General features: G+C 39.3%; 1 protein-coding gene across 1 annotated transcript in view; it reads right to left on the bottom strand.

Annotated features, from left to right (window-relative positions):
* Positions 1-27,208, bottom strand: part of cdkal1 (CDK5 regulatory subunit associated protein 1-like 1) — a 281,333-nt gene that overhangs the window by 104,797 nt on the left and 149,328 nt on the right. The window contains exons 9-10 of the mRNA XM_078253409.1: positions 20,726-20,892; positions 9,856-10,001 (exon numbers count right to left, since the gene is read on the bottom strand). Coding sequence (XP_078109535.1) covers positions 9,856-10,001; positions 20,726-20,892 — 313 coding nt within the window. The remainder of the gene's footprint in view (positions 1-9,855; positions 10,002-20,725; positions 20,893-27,208) is intronic.

Below are 27,208 nucleotides of genomic sequence, written 5' to 3'. Positions count from 1 at the left end.
CCACTGCACATAAAAAAATGTGTGAAGTGATCAAATGTTCTCTAACTTTATAGATAAGAGCTAGTGCCTTTATAGCTAGACTAACGTGCTGAAAAATCCAGAGACCACCCAGAGACATGGCATGGTTGCACTTTGTGTGTATCTACTGATAGTTTTGGAACAAAATTCCCCCTGAGCGAGAGAAAAGAGATAATATCCATTTAATAGCCCTTTCTCTGATGGATATTCTGACAATTAAGGCAATATAAAACAAAACCTCAATTGTAATTGTAGATCATTAAATTAAACCAGGTGCAGATATAAGAATGTTTTTGCACGCAACCTGTTACAAGGGTTAACAGGTTGAAATTTTAAAAGAGGACAGAAAAGACAGAATGCCGCATTGCTTTCAAAAGTGGAGATGTTAAAGGTCGGAGTGATTTCATTAATAGCAGTATACAACTCATGAAAGCACATCAAAATATTTTTTTTATATCTTAAAGGTGCAATATGTAATACTGACAGCTAATGTTTAAAATAGTTACTGCAGTACAAATTCAAAATACTGGGAGAGTCGTCTCCCCCGCCCCCTCCTCCCCAGACTCGAAGTTCACGGAGTTTGCCAGGCTGAGACCGCAGCATCCACAACAATGTTGCTAGACGATGATTGTCTCACATAGCCAGACATAACGTTAGATGCTGGCTATATTGACAGTCATAAAAGCTTGTGCTCACGTGGAGCTCTGTACCCAACTGACTGACACACTTTTTCGGCTTAGAATTACCGTAGGAACCGCCAAAAACCCCACCACCTCGCCGTCCTCTCCACACGCCAGACAGACACACTTTCTCAGCTTAGAATTGCAATAGGAACCGCTAAAAATACCACTACCTTGCCATCCTTTTCCACCCGACTGAACACAATTTATTGGCTTAGAATTACGGCAACAATCGCTAAACACACTGCAAACTCAAGGTCCTCTCTTCCCGATTTACAGACCCCCTCTCGTGACTTAAAATAACTCACCGTTGTCGGCTACGGCCGCTGAACTACACTTTGTAAACGGCCATGGGCCGCTTGCCTGGTCCTCCGGTAACGTTAGCAGTTAGCAGGGTTAGCATGGCAGCGTAAGCCAAACTAGCCAGGACCAGTCGGGATCGTTTTACTAGCTGTGTCTCAATTGTTTTTGCCAACCAACTCGGGTACTCTAGCTATATAATTCAATGTGAGTACACAAATAAATAAAACATAAAATGCCCGTCCCTAGTGGCTGTGATAAATTAGCCTGAAGCTAATGCTAACTAGCCTGACAAGCCAGAACAAATCAAGATGTTGGGTCCGGGAACTCACCATTGGCAGGGCTCAATCCGACGGGCGGGATAAACGGTTGTCTTTCAAATTCCCTCTGCACTCATAGCCAACCAGAGCAACGCTAGTTGCTAGATTAAACCGTTGAAGTATCCAGTCGGCAAAACTCCGAACACATCTTCCTTTTTTAAGAATTCAATGCGTCAGTGCTTAACTCCAAGTCTTCCAGACTAAAGCCAATTTGAAAGACCGCTGTCGCCAGCAGCAGCAGCCATCTTCTTTGTTTTCAAGTAGCAGGGAATTCACGCAGAACCGTCGCAACTCTGCCGTCATTATGTTAAGCCCACCCACTGACTCTATACACGATGTGATTGGCCTGACCAGAATTTGGTTTTTTTCAGCTCGCAAGCCAACGTAGAGTTGCTAGACTGACCCTGGCTGCAAATTACATTTGCTGCTGCTAGGGTGCGTCTAGATTTCTAGGCTAAATGCTTACCTGTTCAAGAGGAAATAAGCCAACTCTGTGTCCTTTTGATGGAACGGAAATTTCAAAAGGAGAAAATATTGGCATTAGCATGTTGTCAGAAAAGACAGTATTTCAACTTAGCATGTTTCCTTAATATCTGATGACGCATTGGGGTCATTTTTTGATTTTTTACAGTAAATATATTACATATTGGACCTTTACTACTTAAACCAATGAAGCAATGGAATAGAACATGGCAGAGTGGTGACCAAATGCTCAAATGGAGATTGAATGGGTAGTGCTGGGTTCCCATAGTTCATGTTGGAGGTCAAGGGTCATTGTACCGATCAACTGCTGAGATGACACAGATTAATCATCTGTTGACCTCATGGATGTATAAAAAAAAAAAACCTGGATACAGCGTTCGAGGCGGTGCCCTCTTCATTCCTATGAGAGTTGCTCAGTGGCTTAACTTCCTCGTATAAAATGACCCGGATGATCGGCGCTGCTTCCGCACTATGGGGCCCACAGTTGGACATGCCCTCAGCATTGTGTAAACTTCAATAATAAATAAATGTTGCTTTCCCTCTTGCCTGCGAGCGAGAGTCTTCGCTTGGGAGAAGGACCTCTATGGCCTAAGATTGACAGAGTTTTCAAAGGCCAAGAACACATAACCCCCAGGGAAACCAACCTGAGGGAAAACTGCAGAAGGTCTGAGGGCTGCTCAATGCCCAGCCTCCCTCTATCAAAAATCCCTTTTTTGGTTACATGATGGCTCCTTTCTGCTCAACTCAACTAAGCCTAAAATTCAACATTAATACTGCCAGACTCTGCTCCTCTGCACAACCAATCCCCAACTCACAGATTCATTACTATTTTTTTTCCAGGCGTTTCATCTTTTGCCCCAGTGAATCAAAGAAACTTAATCCTCGAGAGTAGTTGAGGGAACATCAGCCCAGATATTATGACAAACTATGAAATAACCGTGGAAAATCTTCTGACCACGTTCACTCACTCTGTAACAGCTTTATTCCACCATAACAGGATTTTCTTCATACATCGTTGCATAAAGACTGTACTTCATTATGTGATTTTAATTGATAGAAGCAAAGAGAAAAGGGTGCACAAAATATGGTCTGTGTTGGCAGACAAGGACACATTAACCATTTTAATGAAATAATTATTCTACTGATTGTTGAAATTATGCATGGCAGAAGACAATTCAGTTCTAACAACTTGGAAAAATGTGTTATGTCATTAAAAAAAAGTATATTTAATGCATTTCTTCTCTCTGGACATGGGGGACTTTAGTATTTGCAGTGTGAATTAGGCTAAATATTACAGCAGAGAACAATGGCATTATACATAATATTAAAATAATGTCATCAAAACCAGCATGGAAGAATGAAAAGCATGCAATGAAGGAATGAATAGACTGTAGCAGATGAATATTCTAAAACCTACACTTGGAGTCAATAATGTTCAAACATGGGATGTGCCCTAAGTTGAACTTAATCAGTTATACCAACAGCTCTTTATGTTGCAGTGGTGCTTTTATTATTCTCCAGCACATCCATAGTATGAACACACCAGTCTGTCGTTCATAATGACCACAATCTTAAGCAACACATAATTGATTTTCTTCCACCAGTTCCTCTACACATGCTTCAATAAGGGTCAGAGAAGCCTTGGTTTGCCATTAGCTTTGATAAGTGTGAATAAGCTTCCAGTGACAGGCGATCTGGGCATTCAACCTTCGAGAGACCTTTACACTCTACATGTTTTAGAGTGGAACAAATCCAATCGTTCGAACGAGCTCTGCCGTATGCTCATCAGTGTGAAAAATTAACTTTTTTTTTTCAGAGTGCAGTGTTTGGTTGGTTTCTAGGAAAATTGCAAATGCATACTTAATTAGTGTGACTAGTTTGTTTTACTTTCCACTGCTGGAAACTTTCTGCGTTGTTCTACAGAAGACCATGGTGGCTTTTTATGCTGTAATCTTTTCCAGTTGTTTAGATAGAACATGATGTAGCTTTGATTTTTGTGATGGTAATATTTACTGCTTCATGCTTCTTAGTTTGTGACCAGAAATACAACACCTCTTGAAAGACTGCAGTGTAAAGTATCATTAGTCATAAACTCCCAGAGATCACCTACTGAGGAGCAGCAGGGGTTGCAGTCTCACAGGACTCCTAGTTATTGAAGGCATTTTATATTTCATGGGCGGTCTTTAAACGTTAATGTTTGTCAAGACAGACCAATAATCTCTGATCTTAATAATGCTTTTTTGGTTTCCACATTACCCGGAGTTGTTTATTTCTTCTAGTTTCAGGAGTAGTTATAATCCCACCAAGTCTCTCCCCCCTTCTTCATGTCTTCAGCTGTCCTATATAAATAAAGGCCTAAAATGCCCAAAAAATAATAAAAAAAGAAAAGAAACACAGGACAACATTACACCAAATATCTTTCTGCAGAAAATAAAATAACAAACATGCTACCAACATCAGATACCTTTAAAAAAATGACTCAATAAATGTTGCCTTAAGTCCATAATGGAGTTCAAAAGATGCTCAGCCATGAAGGTTGTCAAGGAGGGAGGTCTGATGTGTCTGCATGTATGAGTGTGTGTGTGCTGGTTTTCTCTGATAAGAAAGGCCAGAGGCGTTTGAACCCTCTGCAGTGTTGGTGGCATTAAGCTGTTTGTAAAGAAAAATACATTAGTCTTCTGCTGTGTCTGTGTCAGTTAGATACGCTCTGACCCTTACACATACCTGCACAAGGTTGCTGTCTGTCACATTCTTAGAGGTGAACTTTATATGGCTCAACAAAGGACTAATTGTGAGAATCTACAGTGACCTGTGAGTCTGACAGACACACACACTTACACACTTCCCCTTTTACCTTGAGTTGTTCCGGTTTGCATGAGTGCACCAGTGCGAAAAGTAGAGTGAATCAGTAAGCACACTTTATGACATTCACACACACAGCATGGTGTGGGGCCTTCTTTATCAAGTTAAGTGTTTGAAAGAGAACAAGAAAAAACAACAAAAGATAGAAACAGGTCCATGTAGCCTGTGGCTAAACAAATACAAAGTTCTAGGCTGACTATTACTGTAAAGGACAAAAAAGCAGAACAAAAGATTAATCAAAAGTTCAGCAAAGGAGACAAATCCCTGGACATACTGTATGTGTGTGTGTGTGTGTGTGTGTGTGTGTGTGTGTGTGTGTGTGTGTGTGTGTGTATATATATATATATATATATATAAAAACAAGTATTAATAATCAGTAAGTCAGTGTTTCTATTTATATTGCTATCAATCGAGGGAAAGTTGGCTGTTATTGGCTGAAAGTAGGATGCAATTATCTTTTATTAACAATTATGTTGTTGTTCACACATTCATCTCTGCAAGTTCTCACGTCCGCTGGAATTTGCTCAAAAGTAATCAAACAATACTAATTCACCATCAAACATCAACTTGTTACAACCATGCATCTAAAGGCAAAAAACTTGTACTTTCCCAAGATGTTGTTCAGAACATGCCTCATCACTATCTCTTCCTCTTTATAGCTCTCTATCAGCTCTTAAATGTTACTGTAAGAGCCATATATCAGGATTATGTGCTTTAAAAAGGCTCCCCTAAACAAAAAAAACACATTGTTTTACACATACACATTCTTGTATGCTCTTACTCTCTCTCACACACACACACTATCCATACACTTAAATACACAACGCTTTAAATGTAAGCAAGTCAAACATAGAACAGAGTGCCAGAGGGAAAAATAAAAGGGAGGTGGGGAAGAATGTGAGGTGGAAGTGTGTGGAGAGAGAGGTGATGTGAGAAAGAGAGAGCAAGTGTGTCAGAGTGATCTAAAGAGACATACTGACTCACATAGTGACCGATGCACAAATACCACACACACGCACACGCACACACACACGGAGTGTTTTTTGGCTTGTCCGAAGCCCTGGCCTCTCTCCCAGACCCTGAACTGCACCCTAGCCATTACTGATGCAGCCAAATGGGTCAGACCACTGAATGTGTACTGGTATTGATTTTACACAATGGACTGCACCAGTGTGTGTTTAAATGTGTGTGTTTAGGTAACAGACGCCAGCAATTGAGTAACCACACACACACACACACACACGCACGCACACGCACACACACGTATACAAAGACTCACACAAAAGGGTAGCCAGACAGATTATGTAAACAAGATCTTATGACGTGCTACCCTGCTTGTGGCGAGAGAGAGTGTGCGTGCGTGCGTGTGTGTGTGTGTGTGTAGGGTCTTTTTGTGTCTCCCATTACCATTTGCCACAGTGTGTTATGATTTCGGCCAGATCAGTGTTACTGTTTTAACTACCATTGAACACTAAAAAAACAACTGGAGACGGGGATAGAGACATCTACTACACTGTGTACACACAGAAAGATAAGCATCTGAGTCAGTGTTAAAGCAAACACAGCAGTATCACTTCTCAACTCAAAGCCCCTTCAGAAGGAACTTAAAAGAGAAGATTTAAAGGAACGGCAAAGTCTTCAACGCTGGTGGAAGAAATGGCACACTGCGCCCAATCAGAAGCTTTCAGTGACAAAAGATACTTGAGTGCTGAGAGGAAGACAGACAGGCACAATTCCTATTTCAAGTTATGGACCTGCCACCCACATTAGCACACATGTACACACAAAAGACAAAGAACTGAAAATAAAAAAAATAAAAACAGACTAGTAAAAAGATGAAAGATGGAGAGAGAGAAAAACAAGTGGCAGGAGTCAGTGAGAAACAAGAAACCCATGTAGATAAAGAGAGAATCCAAAGAGAAAATAGGATTATAAAACTCTTAAATGGTAACTTCGTTTTTTTTTTTTTTTCAACCTGGATCCTATTTTCCTCTGTTTTTGTGTCTAAGTGACTGATGGGAACAACAATTTTTGAAATTGGTCCAGTATTAAGCAAGACAAAAACAAGCTACAATGTAAGTTATTGGGCAATTGTGCACCTTCAATTTACATCCACAAAAAGTTTGCTTGTTTTGCCAATAACATGCTCAGATTATTATTGGAAGTGTCTGACAACATTATGGAAAGGATCCCTACAGAGGTCAACCATTTTTTTAAGAATAAGATACATTTTGTTTAACATGGAATATCCCCAAAATCGCTATCGCTATTTAAATAAACAGCAATTATAACAGTCGGTTGTTTTTGAGTAGCCTAAATAAGTTTATGGCACGAAAGTAGAAGAAGCTGCTGTTCTTCCAAAGGAAATTGGAGCTGCTTGTCATGCTAGATGGTGGAACCAGAAGTAACACAACACAAACAGAACAAAAACAACCTTCCTGAATAGGAAACGCTTTTTTTTTTAGAAACGCTGTTGCTAATCCAATTCAACTGATATGAGATCACAACCAGTGTAGATAATAATATAGCAGTTAAGTGTTCAGGGTAATTATTCTGATGTTTTATAATTACATTTAAGTAACACTTTTAAGCCAACAACCAAATGAGGGGTTATAAGAAAATGTGTACTAACAAATGACAAGAAAAAAGCAAGTCAAACACAGAACAGAGCTCTGGCAGAGTGCCAGAGGGGAAAATAAAAGGGAGGTGGGGAAGAATGTGAGGGAGAAGTGTGTGGAGAGAGAGGTGATGTGAGAAAGAGAGAGCAAGTGTGTCAGAGTGATCTAAAGAGACATACTGACTCACATAGTGACCGATACACAAATACCACACACACACACGCGTGAGCGCACACACACACTGTCCATCCATACACTTAAATACACAATGCTTTAAATGTAGATAGCTGTACAGTGAAAATAGAAGTCTTGTTCACCTATATTTAGATATTATATATTGAAGCTTGACTGTTGACCTACATGAAGCAGTTACTTGAAATCTATTGACTGCTGCAGCACACTGATCTCATCTGCAAAATCTAAATTATTTTAATTTGCAACATCAAAAGACATGTCTGTAAACATATATATATTAATACCTAGGATTTACACATGGAAGCCAGACTAACATAATTCAACAGAGAAATGTGCACACTATACTGTACCTTACTATCCAAAGTGCTGAATAAGGTACATACTCTCATGAGTATCTGGATATCGATGGGAGTGAATTCATGTCCGTCCGTTGATTTGACTTTGTTTCTAAAATAAGTACTTACTCTGTCTCCCTCACTGTTTCTGTAAATCTCTGACATATATAATCAAATGAAGCAGAAATATCTTATACCATACTGATCTCAAAACATGCATTGTGTCATTTAATTCCAGGAAAAATGATTACTTCCTTAGAAATAGGAGGTAGTAGTAGGTATCTATCAAACAGCAATAACATGCTTTTACATACCATCGCATACATAAAGATTTTTCTTCTAAATCACACAACAATACCAAGAGATTCAAGGCAGACTCATTTTAATATGAATCCCTTCAGAACGTATTATCATGGCATCAATTCAATATTTATTCACTACTCCTGATGTGCACTGCCATAATAATCATACTCAAATTCCATGACAGATTATCGTTCATACAGTAGAAGATTACATTTGCATCATTTCTTATCTTTTGGCCTATGTCAGAAGTCAAATCCAAGCATTATGTGCCTGTCAGGATATATATATATATATATATATATATATATATATATATATATATCTATATCATCAGGAAAGCACATGTTTAGCTCTATAGCTCTACGGAAGAGGATTAGGGCCACATGTGAAAAAATTTAATGACTTCTGAGATTAAAGTCAGCATTCTGAGAAAAAAAGTTTATTCTAGTTTATTCTCAGAATTCTGACTTTAAAAAAAGGCTTTAACTTTTCTATTAATTCCATGTTTGAAATGTGTAACCTTGTAAAGTACTGTTGAATGAGAACTGACATAAAAAGGGAAAGACTGCAGCAAAAGAAAGGTTAAGAAAAGAACACATCACTGTCATCATTCTAAACCTAATTTTTGTGCAGCTAAAAGTAAAGCTATTTTGTAAAAAGCTTGCATTTGCTATATATGACAGCAAGACTAATCATACTTTAAAATATCTTTGCTGAGATATACATTATTTGGAGCAGTACTTTAAAAAAAAGTCTAATTCTAAGTCTAATAAGGTTAATATCATTCATCATGTTTACTACAAATTTCCACATTCATTATTTCCAAGATGTAAGTGTGACATCCCATATGGCACTAAGGAACATCTTATTAAATTGTTAAGACAGAAATGCAGTTTGCATAACCAAAAACATTAATGCACAACTCAAATTAAACATTCACTCATATTTGGTCTCACCCATTTGAGTCTAAAAGAGAGTGATGCTAGTCAGAGAGAGGGAGGTTCTCTAAATAAAACTGAGCTGTCATGAGAACTTGGACACAGAGGCACACGCTTAGACAGAGCATATACTATACACATCTGACACAATGGTGTGTACACATGTGCGAGTGTCCATATGAAGGTGAAGTTTACAGAAACATAAATGCACACTCACAGCGTAGAAATTGGATGGCGCTAACACACAAGCTGCAAGAAGTAAGTTTTAGTGCCCCTCTGAACTGACTTTGTTTCACACCGACTAACGTTATCTCACATCCCGTTCACTGTTCAGGTTGCTACTTCAGGCTGCGGCCGACAGCAACGTTGCACATCGCGGATACAATTGTTCGTAAACGTTGTTATATTGTTTTGGGGACAATGACATGGCTGGGATTGCCAACTGTACACAATGTTATTGACTTTGAATCTTGCTAGCATAGCGTTAGCTTTCTGGTTCATAGCTGAGCTGAAGGGTTCTACGAGCTGAGCGGACTATAAATATCTCCCGTTGCTAAGCGTGGCAAGTCGTATCTAAGGTCCTTTCTATTTCCTGGAGCAGGGAATAACATTTACATTGCATAAGAAACTTATGGGATGGGAATGATTGTTCCAGGTATTAGTCTAACCCTCAGACGTAGCCAGGGAAACAGAGTTATTGTTTGGAAACCCTTGTGTGTGTTAGGTTCACGCCTCGCCGTCGTCCATTAATACCTGACAATGGACACCTTGTCGGGCATTAACCCCTACATATACTATCTTACCTCTCTTTGAGGAAGTCCACCACTTTTTTGAAGTCATCGATGCAATACTCTCTCTTCATGTCCATCAGGACGCTGTCAGAGGCCGACTGCACAGGAACATGAAGGAAGGCATAGACGCGTGGATGATTCAATATCTTAGCCATCTCCTAATGAGACACAGAGAAGAGACAGAGAGAGAAAAAATAGATAAGGGGAGACAAGAAAAAACATTTAGGGTTAGGGTTTGGAGAAGAAAGGCAATAGGTGTTGTCCACGTTACATGTCAGTCTGAGTCTGAACTACTGTTGCTCATTGGTTTGCTCAAAATGAGTGATAACAGAGAACGGCAACTTTAAGTTTCATTTTAATATAACATTATTTATAATATCTCAAAATAGCAGTTTTCTGTTGATTGATTAAATTACTTATTAGCAATTAGTTTACCAATGATGGATGAAAGGGCAGACATTCTGAACAAGTGCTGTCCATTAGCCATGGGAGTCGTGAATCCGAGGTCAGAAATTTAAACTATGTCGGTACTTTTATGTGACTACGTGGTTTAGTCAATGCAAACAGAAAGAAGAGGCAAAATCTCACAGTGATTATTGATAGCTAGCTTTGGAAACACAATTAAGGTTCCATTAACATTCCTGCTTCTTTCTGTACTCTTTTCACTCCAGACCTTCTCCAATGCACTGTCTCTTTGTCTTGTTTTCTATGTCTCTTATATTGGAAAAAGAAAAGAAAAGCACCTTGTAAAATTCATCGTGTACCTAGATCCAAAGTCCAAGGAGTGGTTCTTTATGTCTGAAAAGTCGAAAGTTTTTACCGAAGCAGGGAGGTCTAAATCTCAGATCAAAATGGTGTGAGAAACACTCACTAGGTACCTTTCTGCTTTCGCTAAAAGAGTTTTACAAATGCTTGGGGGTACAGTAAGAGCAGTCCATAATGCAGAAAGCAGGTTTAAAGTGTTCCTTTAAATAAAATGCCATTATCAGATACTCATCGGACTGGGATGTTCAGTGCATTCCAGATGTTTTGAGATGAAGGGATAAATTGAAGGAACAAACACTGAATCATGAAATGAAGAGACATTCAAAATCTGCATTTCATCTGGACTGAGCAACACAGAATTGTGTCTTTTGTCTCAGCTCTTAAACTTTCACCAAGAGCAATTGCACAAGTGACTGTTTTTTAACACACCACATTAATTGGGAGAGTTGCAGGTTTTTCTTCTTTTCTTTCATTCTCACTTTCATTTCCTCAGTAAAAGAACAGGAGAGACCACAGATGTCAGATTTTTTCTGATGGACATAATCAGAATGCTATCATTACCATGCTAATCACCAAGAAGGAGAAGGAGTACGAGAAAAAAAGAGAGGGAGGAAGAAATGATTTAATGATTTCCTACAAGTATATGCTGATTGCAGTCCATTTTCTCAATTAAGATCTATTGTAGAATGTTCCTGTGCGCACACACACGCACGCGCACGCACACACACACACACACACACACACACACACACACACACCTCAGTTGCAGCACACCATAGGGGGTTGACCGCTGGAAGCTCCAAATTAGAAAGAATTAATTTGGTTGGAAAAAGGAGCTTGATTGGTGACAGGCATCAGCTTGCTGCGTGCGTGCGTGCGTGCGTGCGTGCGTGCGTGAGAGAGACATTGAGTGAAAGAAAACATGTAAAGGAGCATGCGTTTATGTGTTTTTACTGTAAGTGCTTTCAAAGGTAAAAGAATGGTAGTGATTCGGTGCCCACGTGCCCAAGTTACTCCTCTGATAGTTATGCTCTAATTTTCTCAGCATAGATGTTTTAATGAGTGTACTTTCGAGTACAAATAGAACGCACTAATAGTTGTGGAACTCCAGAAAGTAGGCTGGCAAGGCTATTTTATTCACTTCAAACATTGGATGAAGTGATTTATTTATTTTTTTAATACAGATGTGAGTCATTAGTCATGACACGAAAATGATGATAAGCGATGTATTTTTCCATGAGTCCGGCCTATGTAAGTGATTATAACGCGCTACGTGGTAGCTTGTTTAATAGTTTGTCGTATAGTAAGTCACCCACTACAACTAACAATAAGCCTTTGTGTGAATTGATATTAGGCTCAGATTATAGATCTACCGTTGTGTTTTGCTCAATATGATAAGTGGCAGATAAGTGGGCTTGCTGCAGTTGAATATTTGTCCTCTGTCACAGACGAAACCTAATCTTTATATGGAGGACGCAAGATCATTTAATAATATGACCGCTTGGTAAACCTATGAACCTAACTCATATTTAAACAACTATCATGTTGTGTTGTTGGCCAGAGACAATGAGTGAGAAAAGAAAGAGATCATTTTTCAGTGCACCAAAACGGAGACTCATGTATTAATGCCTCAGCATCATCTGTATTAGAGAAAAGAATCACTTAATCCGATGTTTAAAGTGAATAAAATAGCCTTGCCAGCCTACTTACTGGAGTTCCACAACTAACGTTACATATATCCTATACAACTATAATTTGGGCTGTATTATTTGTGTCCCCTTCAATAATTAATCTTAAGAAATTTTATGTTTATTGTTCCCACAAACTGTTAGATGGAATTTACGTCCATAGTTGCAAGGGTGAATGGGGTCTCAACAGTGGGCATGCTAGTTTGAGTAGCAGGGCAGTGTTAATGGCAACGTAGGATTAATCTATAAGGGCAGGACTTTTCATTCACACAAGCCATTTATCATGTGTGTGATAGAAAAGCGTCCCATCCTCCAATGATTATACAGTACACTGATATCAATCTCTCTAGTTACCGATCCCTGTGGAGTTCAGGCCTTTTCTATGTTTCACTGCTGCTGACAGACAATTTAGTGAGTCTGAAGTGAAAATGATGCTGTGATGAAGCTATCGCTCAGCAGCGCCTGGTAGCAATAATTTAAGTGCTGCTTTAATGCCTTCACTCCTGGGTGGATGAACTATCCAGCTCAAGGCAGAATTCAACAAGCTTAAACAAATTAAGTGTGCAAGTGGTCTTTTTTGTTTTGTTTTTATCAGTCTTGACAGTTGAAGCAGTATAATATTGTTTCTCTATCTCTGTGCCCCTTTCTACTTCCCCCCTATCTCTCCCATTCACACAAACAGACACACAATCTTTTCATCTTTGGTTGATCAGCTCAGATAAACACATGAACCAGAAAGGATATGTCTTAACTGGCTTAGCTCAAAGGACCCAATATCTACCCCCTCAAATCAGATATGACTGAAAAGAGCATATATGAAAAAGAGAGAGAGCCGGTAAAAGCTTGTTTGGCTCCAAGCAGCCTCAATAATTACACCCTTTTAACTCCCCTCTTAATTCTTTTGAAATATTCTATATAAGGATTTTGTCTATTGCTCTCTGCTCTGTTTCATGCCTTTTCATTAGCACCTTCCTCCTCCCTTTTTGTATTTTGAGCAGAACACAACACATGCATTCTCTGTGTGGGTTTCATCCCCTATTTTTACTTGTGTTGTAGGTGGAACACTGTGGACAAGAAAATGTTTGACTCACACTCTCTAAGGAGGTTGCATAAACTGATTGAGGGGTAACTGCTGATTTGTTTGGATCGTCTGTTTAGTCGTCTCTGTTTGTGTTGCAAGTAGCTGCATACAAGTTATTAAGCAGGGTTATCACGGAAAAAATATTGAAGAAAAAAAGAAACAATTAAGGGAAAAGGGAATTACACTTTGCTTGATCTGAAATCCCAGAGAGCCTACATCCAAACTCATTTACAGCACTTAAATATCAAAGCAGAAGAAACCAGAGAGGGGAGAATGCAGAATGTGGAATTTAGGAAGTAATACAAAATATTTTTTATTTGTACAAAACATCTGTCATAATATGAATGATGTTCAGTACAAAAAACACCAGTTGATAACAGACTAAATACTGGCAAGTGTATGGTACACTCATACTGGAAAAATGACTAAATTAAGGGTATTCTTAAAACTGACTACATGCCAACACATTTTGAGTGTGGTGTTGGTCAGAATGCAACAACCTTGATTTAGAGGAGCTACTCACAGCTAGAAAAAAAGTTGTATTAAATGTTGCAGAACACATGTTTACTTGTAACGTGATGTCTTCACTTTTGAAATTGGTGTTAATGTTTTGAAATTGCAGCTTCATGGCATTCGCCAATTCCTATTTGTTAAAAATAAAATCATGCACTGACTGCTCAAGTAGTGCACTGTCAATATTAGTATATGGCACATACTTTATCATATTAGGATATTGTATGGACTAAGGACACATTGGTGATTGCGTCACGCGCACACACACACACACACACACACACAGGATTCCCCAGAGTGCCAACACAGACAGAAAGGGTTACAGTCTGGTGTAAGTGTACGTTCTGAAACAAACCCAGAATAAGTAGCATCTAACTGCATTCGCACACACTCACAGACTACTCACAAACCCACACATAACAGCGTATTAGCAGGGTTCACCCAAGGGAGTCTGAAAAGAAAATGATTCTACAAGCTGTTCCCAGGATTATAAGTCAGGTCCCCATGTGTGTGCACTGTGCACTAGCACACACAAACACAGAGTCGGTGCGAACTGTATTCCACAGCAGATGGTATTAAACATTTCAAACACTACAGGCTTCACTTGATTTTCCCTGGAGGCTATAGCCAGCCTGCAGTACCTCACACAGCGCAGATGTAATCTATGTACTGCACAGTAAAAGGGAAATTAAGTGCATGTGTAGCATTTGAACGTCACACTGTATTGTTCTGCGTGTATCATCCGACTGTTGTGAGCTAGAAAGAAATTACTATACTATACAAATACTATACTATCAAAAGCATTTCGGCATTTTCCATTTTGTTTCCTCGTTAAAATGATTGTGTCAACGTTTGTTTTCAGTGATTTAAATAGTGAAACAAGCCAACCAAAAAAACACCAAAACCAAAATGCATGGATCCATTAAATGGACAAATGTTTTTTGCTGCAGCTGTGGATTACATTGACAGATTAAGTATACTCCATTGCCATTATTGCTGCCTTAATTCTTTTCGCACCTCAAAAGAAAAACAACAAAAGGCACAACAAATGAGTTTGAAATTGGCAGCCAGCATTTACATCTTCATCCTTCAGAACTCATAATTCACCAAAAGAATTGGAAGAACTGAAAATATAATTCACTGCAGTAAGTCAGGACTCATAATTTAGAGGGACATCTGACTAGCCTTACAATGAGCATTCATTTGGTGTCGGATCCCTCACACAATGCTACATTAGGTCTCTAATGTGAAGAGGCTCCCAAAGGCTTCATTAAAAATGAAAATGGTCTGAGAGGGTGTGTCTAAGTGTGGGCCCATACAGCTGTGCTTGTGTGCACATCTGAGTGTGAAGGTGAGAAATGTGTGTGTATTCATGTGTGTGAATGCTTGTGTCCTGGATATGAAAAATATCCGCCGACGCAGAGGATGGAATGGAGGTTTCACTTCGTTACGGGTTTTTGGTAGTTTGTCAACCTTCCCAAAGCCTGGTGCGGCTTCATAGAACTGAGAACAGTCACATACCTCTCAGTGTCTCTGGAAAGTAAATGACTAAATAAAAATAAAAAAGAATTGAAAAGCTAAAAACAAACAACCAAAGAAAATGTAAAAAGATAAATTACATATTTTGTCCAGTCCCATGTCATACAGTCAGAATATATATATTAATTATATTGTATTTAAATGGATGCATTTTAAGACAGAGGAAATCCATTTTGTCACAGGAAATGCTGAACACTTACTCACATTTTGTGATTTAGCAAAATTACATACACAAACATTTTTGTTTCTCTGACTGTATTCATCCTATTTTGAAATTAAACTTTTTGCATGAAAAAAGCTGAGCAAAATGTTACGTCAAATCACTCTTTGCGTGCAACTCTACAGTATCACACCACTGTTTTCCGGAGCTAACTGTGGAGTGTGTGTGAAAGGCATATCTGATGTATCTCTAGTCAAACTGAAATGGGCGCTGTAGAGGATGGTTAATGGACAACTGCTATTTCATTCATCCCAGCCTGACTGATTGCTATGTACGAGGAGGCTACTTTCACACCTCATTTACTGAGTCTGCTAGCATGCTAGATTCAATCACACACACAGGCTCACACAGGACCATGCACAGGTACAGTATCTGCAGGCACACGCACGCACACGCACACACACACACACACACACACACACACACCCCTTATATGATAATATGACCTAATATTACAGTTTTGACAGCAGCTTAGCTATTTATTGACAAATGGATAGACAGATGGGTGGACATGCAGATAGATGGATACGCATATAAGACAATATCAAGTCTAAAGAGAAAAAAATAAAAACCATAAAAGTAACATTGTTCTAGACATTTTTACTTGCAGCTACTCAAGTAAAAATGCCCACTGACGGCACAGTGCAATCAACTAAAATGTCAGAGACAAGTGGCCCATGAGAGGTGATTGGGCCTTTAACTGCTCCAATCAGCAAATGGTGCTACTGTATGAGGCTGTCTACATGTGTCGGGAAAAACAGGCTGCACATTGGAAGAAACTGTGTGCTCTTGTGTGACAGAGGGAGACAGTGCAAAAGTGTTGATCTGAGTGAGTATGTATGAGAGAGGGTGATCTTTCAGTGGGAAGTAGAGAGGTTACTTGGCCTTTTCAGCTTCAATCACAGCCATTCAGTATGATGCAGTTATATAAGCGCTGGTGTTCTTCGAACGAAAAGACAGCAGGATATAATTTGGCCTTTACTTAAGATGAAGGATAAAGCTACTTCAGAGATTTGGCTTTAATCATCATCACCACACCGTTCTTATTGCTGTGATTGCCACCACCATGAGAGGAGTTAAAAGGTGGGGGGAAGATGAAAAAAATAAAACAGTGACAAAAAGAAGAATTACAGGTAAGAAAGAACTGAAAGGAGACAACTTTCAAAGAATTTCAAAAGAAAGTTTCTCTGTTAGATGTTGGGCTCACAACTAGAGATGGTCCGATACCATTTTGTGCTCCCCGATACCGATTCTGATACCTGAACTTGCGAATCGGCCGATACCGAGTACCGATCCGATACCAGTGTGTCATATATTTTATTATGTTTTAACAACTGTATACTACTATCCCTGTATGGTTGTAATATGATTTATATCTTTGTTGTCGGTCTGGCTCAGGTTAAACTCTTTGTGAAACAATGAACGCCACAGAACTTTCTTTTATTATCCAGTTTGACAGTCAGTTATAACGGAAAAAGAACATAAATAAACTACTTTTATGTAGATTTTCTTTAGGGCTTTATTACGTGGTATTGGATCAGTGCATAAACTCCAGTACTTCCCGATACCGATACCAGCGTTTAAGGCAGTATTGGAGGCAATACCGATACTGGTATCGGAACATCTCTACTCACAACAACAAAAAGTAGGACTAGAAAGAGAAACGAAAAAAAAAAAAGGGCTGGCAGGGGAGAAGAGAAAAGAGGAGAGGATAAAGGGTAAATGGGGGACAGGAGCAACAAAAGACAATGATAAGTTAAAGAAGAGCACTCTTATCTGTCCTTATGTAGGTTAATTGACTGAGGAATTAAAGAAAAAAAGATATAATTCAATTCAATGCATGGACATTAACAATAAAAGGGCTGGTAGCATATGAAATGATTCTTAACGTACATACACACACACACACACACACACACACACACACACACACACACACACACACACAGAGACCAAGCTAGTGTGTCGTCCTAGTATATTTCTAATTATCAGTTAATTGTTATTCCCTATCATTAGAAGGGTGGTTTTTTAATTGTAATGTAGCCAAGCAGAAAGCCTACCTATACATGTGGGGGACAATTAGCCACCTCCATTAACCCCTGGTTAATTACAACCTCCACTGCTGCTTCCCACAGCACTTTCCCACTTCTTTTTAGCCCTCATCTCTATCCCCGGGCCTTCATCCGCATTTTTTTCCATTTCTGTCCTCATTTCATTCATCGCTGATCTTCTATCTTTCTTGATTCAAAAGTACATCTGTTGTGAAATACACTGTCTCTTTTATTTATTTATTTTTTTACTAAAAAGTTTTGTTTCATTGTAGTTTTCTAGGTTACCATTACCCTATTTCAGCCCTCTATTTCCTCCCTAAATATGTCCCTCCTCTATTCTTTCCAAACCATTCTCCTCAGTGATGAGACTGGGACTGATAGTAGGCAAGCAAAACTACAGTAAAATATGGTTGAAATGAGGGAAACCAGAAACACACAAAAAAATCTGAAGAAGCAAATTCCTGACTTGTGTCTTTATCACTTTCACATTGAATTTCACTCTTTTCTTGTAATTATCCTCCATTTATCCTCTTAAGTTGCCACCTCAAATGTACAAAACCACAGCACTACTGCCGGGGTAGGTGGAAACAACTAAGTATGGCATGCCATTAGCTTGTCACCATTACCAAAAACTCCACTCTGCAGTGCAGTTCCATAGACTTTACTACAAAAAAAACATAGAATTATACAGAATTACAAAATAAAATCTTGCACGTGCAATATATATTCCTCTCTGACAGTTGGTATCCAAGTATATGGAGTATATGACCCCGAGAATTGACACCAATGTGCAAGCATACAAAAATTGGAAAATTGTGTATGCAGTTTCAAAGTTGGATTGTTATTCTTAAAAATTTCAAGAACAAAAAAACCCTCATGTATTCAATATTAAAAGGTGACAGTTCCGAGAATAGGGCCGAACTTCGATTTGAGACGCCCTCTTTCAGCATGTTTAAGTTTAAGTTTATTATTGAGTGAGAATCAGATGCAGCATTTAACCCACTCTATCAGGAGCAGTGGGCAGCCACTGTTACAGCGCATTCATATTGTGTGTGAAAACTGCTTTTCCTGCTCAAAATTGGCTTTTATGTGTCTGCCTGGATTTGGTTCAGTCGAATTCTCTGACCTCTCCCTAACCATGATGGAATAGGCAAGTACCTGAAGTAAATCACTGCACTGAGCTGTGGTTACTCAGTCTCCCCTGTGTCTCCTAACGCTTTGCGTCACACACTCCTCCGTTGTATCATTTAAATAGGCTAGCAGAATGTGAAGGTGTAGTTACCCTTTAAGCTCACTTTGGACAAGATTATGTTACTGAAGCTCAGTTACACAGCAACACAAAGTTACAGCAACCGAAAAACACTTTCATTAGAAACATTAGGTCAAGAAGGGTCCTGCTTTAAGTGCAATGTGTCTGCCCAGGCAGATCGTGGACGACCCCAGAAATAATTTAGACAAATGAAGCTGATATGTTGTCTGAAAGCAGAGGCCGGACATGCCTATTGTCCGTTTATGGTGGAAAATGGTGATAACATGTTATAGTATGTTGTTACCCTAACACTTCCAGAAACAAGATTTTATTTATTTATTTAAATGTTAGAAAATGCATTTCTTACAGAGACAGACATGCAAAAACAGAGGGGTAAAAAGAGAAAGAGAGAGAGAGAGAGAGAGAGAGAGAGAGAGAGAGAGAGAGAGAGAGAGAGAGAGAGGGATAACAATGTCCATTGTTCCATTAGGGAAGACAATGACTGATAAAATGAGGTTGCTAAAGAGGACACAATGGTCCTTAATTGACTCATTAGGGAGAGAAGAGAATGAACTGCACTAATGAATGGAGTATGCGCGCCGCAGCTAAACTGCTTGGTAAGCAAAACAGAAAGACATTAGTTTATTAAATCTAGGCAAAGCAATATTATTTGTTCACAGAAAGGGGTAGTACAAGAGACTATAGGGACAAAAACAAAACGGTGAACAGGAAAAACTTTTTAGAAAAAAGTTGTATTTATCAGTGATGTATTATCTTTGATGGAAATTAGGTGCGGTCAAATGATTAAAATATTTAATCGCATTAATGTCATAGTTAACTCACAATTAATCACACATTTTTCTCTATTCTAAATGTTCCTTGATTTCTTTTTGTCCCATTATTTTTTCTTAATGCTCTTATCAACATGATACAACGATACTTTTGAAACGGTGCCTGAACCGAAAGATTTATTTATATATATATATATATATAAAAAGGAGCACAAAACGGTGAAAACAACCACTGGATGTGAAAAGGGTATTTTACAATAACTTTGAATGCATTACGAGGCTAGCGAGGCGAGGCTGAGTCTGTGTTTTTCAGACAACGGCAGCTACAGTCTGGTGTTAGAATCCTCTACAGTGAAATACAGTCACACTTTACACCATTTAGCTGTCAGCATTTTAACTGTGTTTACTCCAGCTGCTAGCTAACAGTAGGTTAACGTTAGCTGCTGCTAAGTGTAGTGTTGACTAGCGTCCCGTGCGGCGTTGTTTCAGTTCCCTCTAACGTCCATTTTCGGAGCATCAGAAAGAAGCGCAGGCATTTAAGTGGCACCTAAATAAGACACCGAAATCCGCGTTGCTATTCGGTCCGGTAGATAACGGTCGTTAAGGCACCGGTGCCGTATTAGCACCAGGTCTCAGACTCCCCCCCCCCAAAATAAATTCAAAGATTCACGTGGTTGACCTGCAAAGCGACTAGTTTGCAGGTATGTACTACTTTTTGGACGGCTCGCAAGCCCAAACAAGTGTCTGTTGTTTTGTTTCCGGTCTAGCTAGATCCGGTGTGGTGTTGTAGTTTTTCTAACGTTACTAGTTGTTTCAACAGCATGTGAAAAAAACGACAGTTTGCTAGGCCAAAAAGAACGTTAATCTCGCGATGAAAAAATTGAAGGCGTTAAAATGGTTTTGCGTTAACGCCGTTAATAACGCGTTTAACTGACAGCACTAATGGAAATTATTGGTAAAATGGGTGACTCTGTACTGTGCATACCTCTAGGTGTTCCAGGATATATGGTGGGTTGGTCATACCCAGCCTCAGCATGGCTCCTTCAGGAATCTCCTCCACCAATCTCCACAGCAATGTGGGCAGGTCTGTCCCTATGTCTCTACCATAAGCTCCTGTGTCTTCACTGGTCAACCAGATCTCACACACTCCCTCTAGAAAAAGACACAAAGTCAAATATTAAACACTCTTAATATTTAATTTAGATGCCACTTTGTTTCAAAAATTTTAATTCTGCAGAGTGATTATCTGTAGCACAATCACATCAATGCAGAGCAGTTTTGCAAATCTCATTGGTCAGTTAATATGACATAACAGTGTTGCCACCGATAATCAGTTTAAGATTTTGCTTTTCCAAAAACAAACTGCCCAGTATATTAGCAATAGGTAATAGTTCCCACATGCTGAAGTACTGCTCGTTCAACTGGACTTACAGATGCATTCAGTGTCCCTGGTAGCAAGCAGCACAAGTACTTTGTTTGTAAGAAAAGCAACTGGGTAATTAGCATGGGCAGGAAATGCAACATGGCTTATATAGAAATCAACACCACCTGCAGAAACATCACAGCACCGGCCACAGTTATAGTCGCACATACGGACCGGTTTCATTTGAGTCTAAGGTCCTACAAAACCTAACTTGTATCTTGTATAAAGCCATATTTACACAGCTTTTTTTTAAAATATTTATCTGACATAGTAATGAATTCATATTTTATTGTGTTTTTGACAAGCAACATCATCCTCCCCCAACCCTTACCTTTAGAAATATCTTGTTGCCATTGCCTAAATACTCCAAGGCTTTGGCAGAACCCCGCTCATGACAGTCACTGACAAGTATTTAAAATACCCGTCCAATAAACATAAACTCCAGTGTGAAGGTCACATACAGCAAGAGGGGACCATCTACCGGCTTCATGCTAAATTAGAGCAACGCTCACTGCTAGAGCTTAATGAGCTAACTGTCATTTGGCTGTAGGTCTGGAAATGGTTGAGTGTCTGCTTAAGCTATGTGTTATGACATATCATATCATGCAGGCACACAGAAATACATTTGCACTTGCAGGGGCACAAGCTCAAGTACACACAGACGCACACATACACACAGAAAACCACACAACCTCCATTATCATTAGCTGTGCAGAGACAGACAGAAAGATGCATGTGGTCATTCAGAGAGTAAAGATGTTGTTTGGCTAATTAGATGGTGTGTGTGTGTGTGTGTGTGTGTGTGTGTGTGTGTGTGTGTGTGTGTGTGTGTGAGTGTGTGAGAGAGAGAGAGAGAGAGAGAGAGAGAGAGAGAGAGAGAGAGAGAGAGACAGACAGTAAAACTGTGTTTTAAAGGCATTCATGGGCCAGATAGATTAAAGATGATGGCAGTATAATTGTCCGGAGTGAAAGAGTTTCCAAAGCTCATCATCGCTGAAATTAAGATGCACTAATGATTTCTGGAGCCAGCCACGTCTAAAAGCACCATCAAAAACATCCATCAATCACACGTGATCAGATCTAGAGGCAAAACACACATTATAAAAGAATGCATTCAGGATATGATGCTTCAGTATACAATTAATGAAAAGCATAGTTCACCTTGCTCCAATACTCAGTAATAGCCTTGTTCATTAAATGTTCTTTATCATGTATTAACTGGTTCAATTTGATTTACTTAGAATGTAGGCTCTCTTTTAACAATGTCTCCCTTCACATACATAGAAGAGCTAACCATCAACTGTTCAACAAAAAAGCTCAACAAGCTTCAACAGGGGTCAGGCTCTATGCAGAGACATGCTATCATCAGCTACCGGTGATTTATAATGAAATAGTTTAGTGTTTAGCAACATTAATACAATGGTTGATTTGCTTCTGTATCAGAGGTTTCATCTTTTTAGCCTAAATTATGGTGGTGACAGCAAACAAGGCAGGGCAGCTAACGTCAGCTTGTTTGGGCTGAATTATACCAATTCCTCTGCCAATGTTCCTATGCCTGCATCATCTGCATCCCAGGAGTGAATCTTTTCCTACACCCACTATAATAGCAGCATCACTTTCTACGTCACAGCTCTGTCCCAGGATAATATTCGCAAAGTGATCTCTTAATACAGGGCCAGACCTGAATTAAATTGGCCAAGGAGCTAAATTGGTTCCTTCCAAAACAACATTCCTGTGATTCCACGGACATAATGCTGCCAAGTGAGTAAGATTGTGTGCTGTCCGCTATGAAATACATTTTGTGATTCCTGTGTTAATTATGTTTTGAACAGGGTGATGCTTTGGAAAAAGTCTCAAGGCCAGAGTCATACGTAGATCTCCAGATAAACTCAATAACCTGCCCAGTAATTTGCCCCTTTGGCCTACTCTGTCCCTTTTGTATTAGCTGTGCCAATGGTGTTATTGTTGGCCAAAGAGAGAGAGAAGTTGGCCGTTTCATCAGGAAATGTTAGCTTGCTCTCCCCTCACTATCTGCTGTGATACACACTACACACCTGCTTCCTCTGGTTTTGGTATGTGTGCAATAGAGAGAGAGAGGTCACACTGGTGCAGGGCTAAAATTGTGTCTGTGTATCAGCCATGTCAAGATTACTACAAAGAAACTCATCACCACAGGAGTATTTTGCAGGGCGAAGTTTTGCTTTTAAATTGTGCTTTACATTTGCAAAGTTTGTGAGAATTAAGGTCTTTTAATCAACATAGAAAGCCAAGTGGTGAAGCCGACACCATATTATAAAAAACCTAATGTTTTTTAAGGCAGGATCTTTTTTTTTATTCAAGGTGGTCTAATAAATAAGATAGCAATACTGAGTGTGTACCAATTTAAAGAGGTGCTGTTCTGTAGCTGACCCTGACCTCTTACCCTCAAATTAAAGGGAGACAACTCAAGGAGAATTTCATCATAATATGCAGGGCTCGACAGGGCTCGACAGTACTTGCCCGGGACACGTAAACTCGTTTTTCGGGCAAGTGAATGCCTCATGCAGTTGTCCAATCCGGCAAGTAAAAAATAAATGTAATCTTGTGAATGACAGACTTATTTAGCGAGCTAACCAGTAGCACAAGAAGGCCAGCGACGGCAGAGACACTAATAAGACAATAAAAACCCTAGACATATAGGATACACCACATAACCCCTATTTTCACCCGGTTGCGTTCTGGAAGCGATGCAGTCCTCGCGGGCAATCGTGGCCATTCAAGTCAATGGTTGATATTCCACCACCTGCGTCAAGGCGCGTCCCAGAAGCGTGCTCTGCTAAAGATACGCGCCAGGTCTATTTCCACGTGAGCCACGGGGCAGGAAGTGAGACAGCGAGAGCATACAGTCAATTCACCAAAATACATCCCCCAATATCGTATACGTCTCCTCTACAACACCACGGTCGAGGAGAGATTCATCTTGGAGGTGGAAAAACATAATAGACACCACAGATCTTTTTTTTATAAGGACAACGCCAGACAAGAGAAGGCATGGAGTTTAATTATAGGAGTGCTTGGAGTGGAAGGTAGATACTAGCTTAATAAGCACGTGGTTGTTCTGTAAAGTACTTGTAGAGACAATAAAATCTGCGAGTCGGGCAGGCAAGATGCTCCGCTCCTGAAAGCTGAGGGAACTTAATTCACTCAGTATTTCGCTAAAAGAAAACTCAATAAAATAGCTCACAGTAGCTTAGTGTTTCCTGCGGTCGGAATGCACAGGGGGGAGACAGGGCCGGAGTCTTCAGAGTCTCCAAAGCTCACCCCCGTCACTCCACTCAGCAGCCCGGGGAAACAAGACACAGGACACCGCTGTTTGTCTTGAGGAGCTGCATTTATTTGTGCTCAAACTGCAGACTCTAGCTACTGTACATTCACTTGATAACTTCATGTTCATGTGTCATGACACATGAACCCTAGCCCTAACTCTAACCCTAAACCTAACCATAACTTGTCATGACAAAAACCGAATGACACTTACTAAAAGTAGTGTTATGTCAAACGTTTATGACTTGTTTATGACACGTTCATGACGTGTCATGTCACTCTTATGTAGATACCTTCAAGTAAAGTGTAACCGTTAACTCTCCTCTGCTCCAATCGCTCTCTCTTGTCCGCTCACACTGCATCTACCGTCACTTTCTCTCTCTCACTTCACCAGTGTCCTCAGAAGAATAATAATAATAATAAATTGAATTTGTATAGCGCTTTTCAAGGACCTCAAACTGTCCCACAAACATTCGGCCTTGGTAGATGAGCAGGACAACTATCGCAAACCGGTATGAATAGTTTCAATGCGAAATATTCACAGTCAGGTATTCTTCATTTTTGTGTTGTTTGTTCGTCACGCAAGTGGTGTATAAAGGCCTTTAGTTCTAGGTAAGAGAGAGAAACTTGAATTCAGAAGGTGTACGGTTGATTTTTTCTGTTGGAAAAGAATATTTCCTTTCTTGACATTTTGTAAATTTATACCAGCAATCGCTGGTTGGAAAATGGATAAGGTACAGCAACCTCACAAGTTCATTGTTTCATTTAAAGTCATATAGTGGTTAAAAAGAAAATAATAAAAAAAAGATAGCCCCTCATTTGCCTCATAATTAGTGCATGCATAGTATTGTCATTTTTTGTGTTGTCATTTCAGATAGATAAAGGCTTTTTTAATACACATTATATCAGCACATCCTCCTTGTAGGCTATATTTATAATGTTGTTCAGGTACAACATTCCAAGCTCATGATAACAGCAAAAGGCAAAAACTCTGCATAATAGCTGAAAAAGCCAGAGGCCCTGAAGCACCTGTTCCTCCAGTAATTGAAGGAATAACTTAGAATGGTCCCAGCTTTGTAATTGCTAGGGGTTAATTGCATGTTTTGTATGGTAATACATTATAATAATTGTCCAAAATACCTTTACATTTGCCCTACATTTTCCATTTTGGGCAAGTAAGTTTAGCAATCGGGCAAATAAAACATAAAAAAAAACATCAAGCTTAATGTCAAGTCCTGATGTGAATATTGATAACATGTTATTGTAACTGTTAACCAAAACATGTAATCGGCAAGTTTCCACTCTGCTTCGACCTGTGAGTGTTCAGATTACAAACCATTCACCTAACCCCTTTCCCTAAAAGCTATTAACATTCACTGAACTCTGACACAGCAGTGCAAACACAGCACAGTGAGGAGTGAACAAAACAGTACATGGAAAGAGGGCAGGACAGAAAGATATTAAAGATGAATATAAGCTTTGGGTTTAAGCTTTCGGGGGTGGGGCTATAGGTAGCTAGGTAGGGGGGGAGAGAGGGAGAGAACCACAAGAGGAAACAGCTGTGGCTATGTCGAAGCTGCATTTGTCTTTGTCCAAGAATAACACCGTCTGACAAATGTCATACACCTTTCAAACAATCATCACTCTAACTCTGCCAAATACTTGTTTGGTGTGTGCGTGCCCATGGGTTTTCCTAAGCATGGCCTCTAACCTGAACTGAAAACAGAGTTTTAAGTGTGGTGGGTTTGGCGGTCGTTTCTTTACCTGTCCTCATGATAAATTCAGGTCAATGTACACTTTAATGTATGTTTTGCTTCGCCAATATAACCATGTTGTGCTCTTAATTTTCTTGTTCATAAGTCAATAAAAAGTAAAACACAAAGAATCCAAAAAACAAAGTAAATAAATGAGAAAAAAAACAGCATTTGAGGAGAGGGCAACAATATCTCAGGCCTAGAACAAAAAGTATTGTAGTGATATTCTAGGGACCCTGAAGAAAACTGGTGGTTTTGGTTTATGTTGTGTCAACTAATCCAGTTTAGACTGATCAATTTGTGATTCACAAAATTACTTAAACAAGGAGTAAAAAGTGACCCTTTCAGTTTTTTTATTTTCCTTTTGTCTTTCTAAAGACCTTAATTCAATCATACAGGAAGCTAGAATGAAACCTTTTCAAGCGTGAAAGTATGTCTATATATTGTGACATGCAATTCTGTCTATGTACGGTTTATAATAAAAATGTTTCCGTTCATTCATCATCACTAGTATGATGTTTCCAAGTTAGAAATGCCTATAAACTGCAGTGCTTCCATACACTGTGGCAGACCTTTATATATCATTATATTGTTCACATATATAATGTCTTGTGGCCCTGTGTCTCGGCTCAGCCTCTGGATGAAAGGATGGGAAGAGTGGGAGGAGAAAAGAGATGAGGGCTTTGAAGTGGTTGCTTTGAAGAAGCGTGACAGAACCAATTGATTCGGGTGATTGGGAGCTTTAGTAAAAGCCACTGTTGAAACGGTAAAAGGGTCTTAAATCATAAATGAGACACACAAGCGGCACAACATGACCACACATTTTCATGTCATGCTTGTTTCTAGTAGTTGGTACATTCTGGCTCTGATTCCTTCAATAGTGCACACTTATTTTATTTCAGTGATATTACCATTCAAAATAATAGCTTATGTCATAACTTCAACTACATATCTGACTGGAAACCAAAATGAAAATTGACTGTTTATC

Source organism: Sander vitreus, chromosome 6, assembly GCF_031162955.1.
Source record: "Sander vitreus isolate 19-12246 chromosome 6, sanVit1, whole genome shotgun sequence".
In the NCBI taxonomy this organism is placed as follows: Eukaryota; Metazoa; Chordata; class Actinopteri; order Perciformes; family Percidae; genus Sander; species Sander vitreus.
The sequence above is the reverse complement of the archived record's forward strand: the minus strand, read 5'-3'. Positions and strand labels throughout refer to the sequence as shown.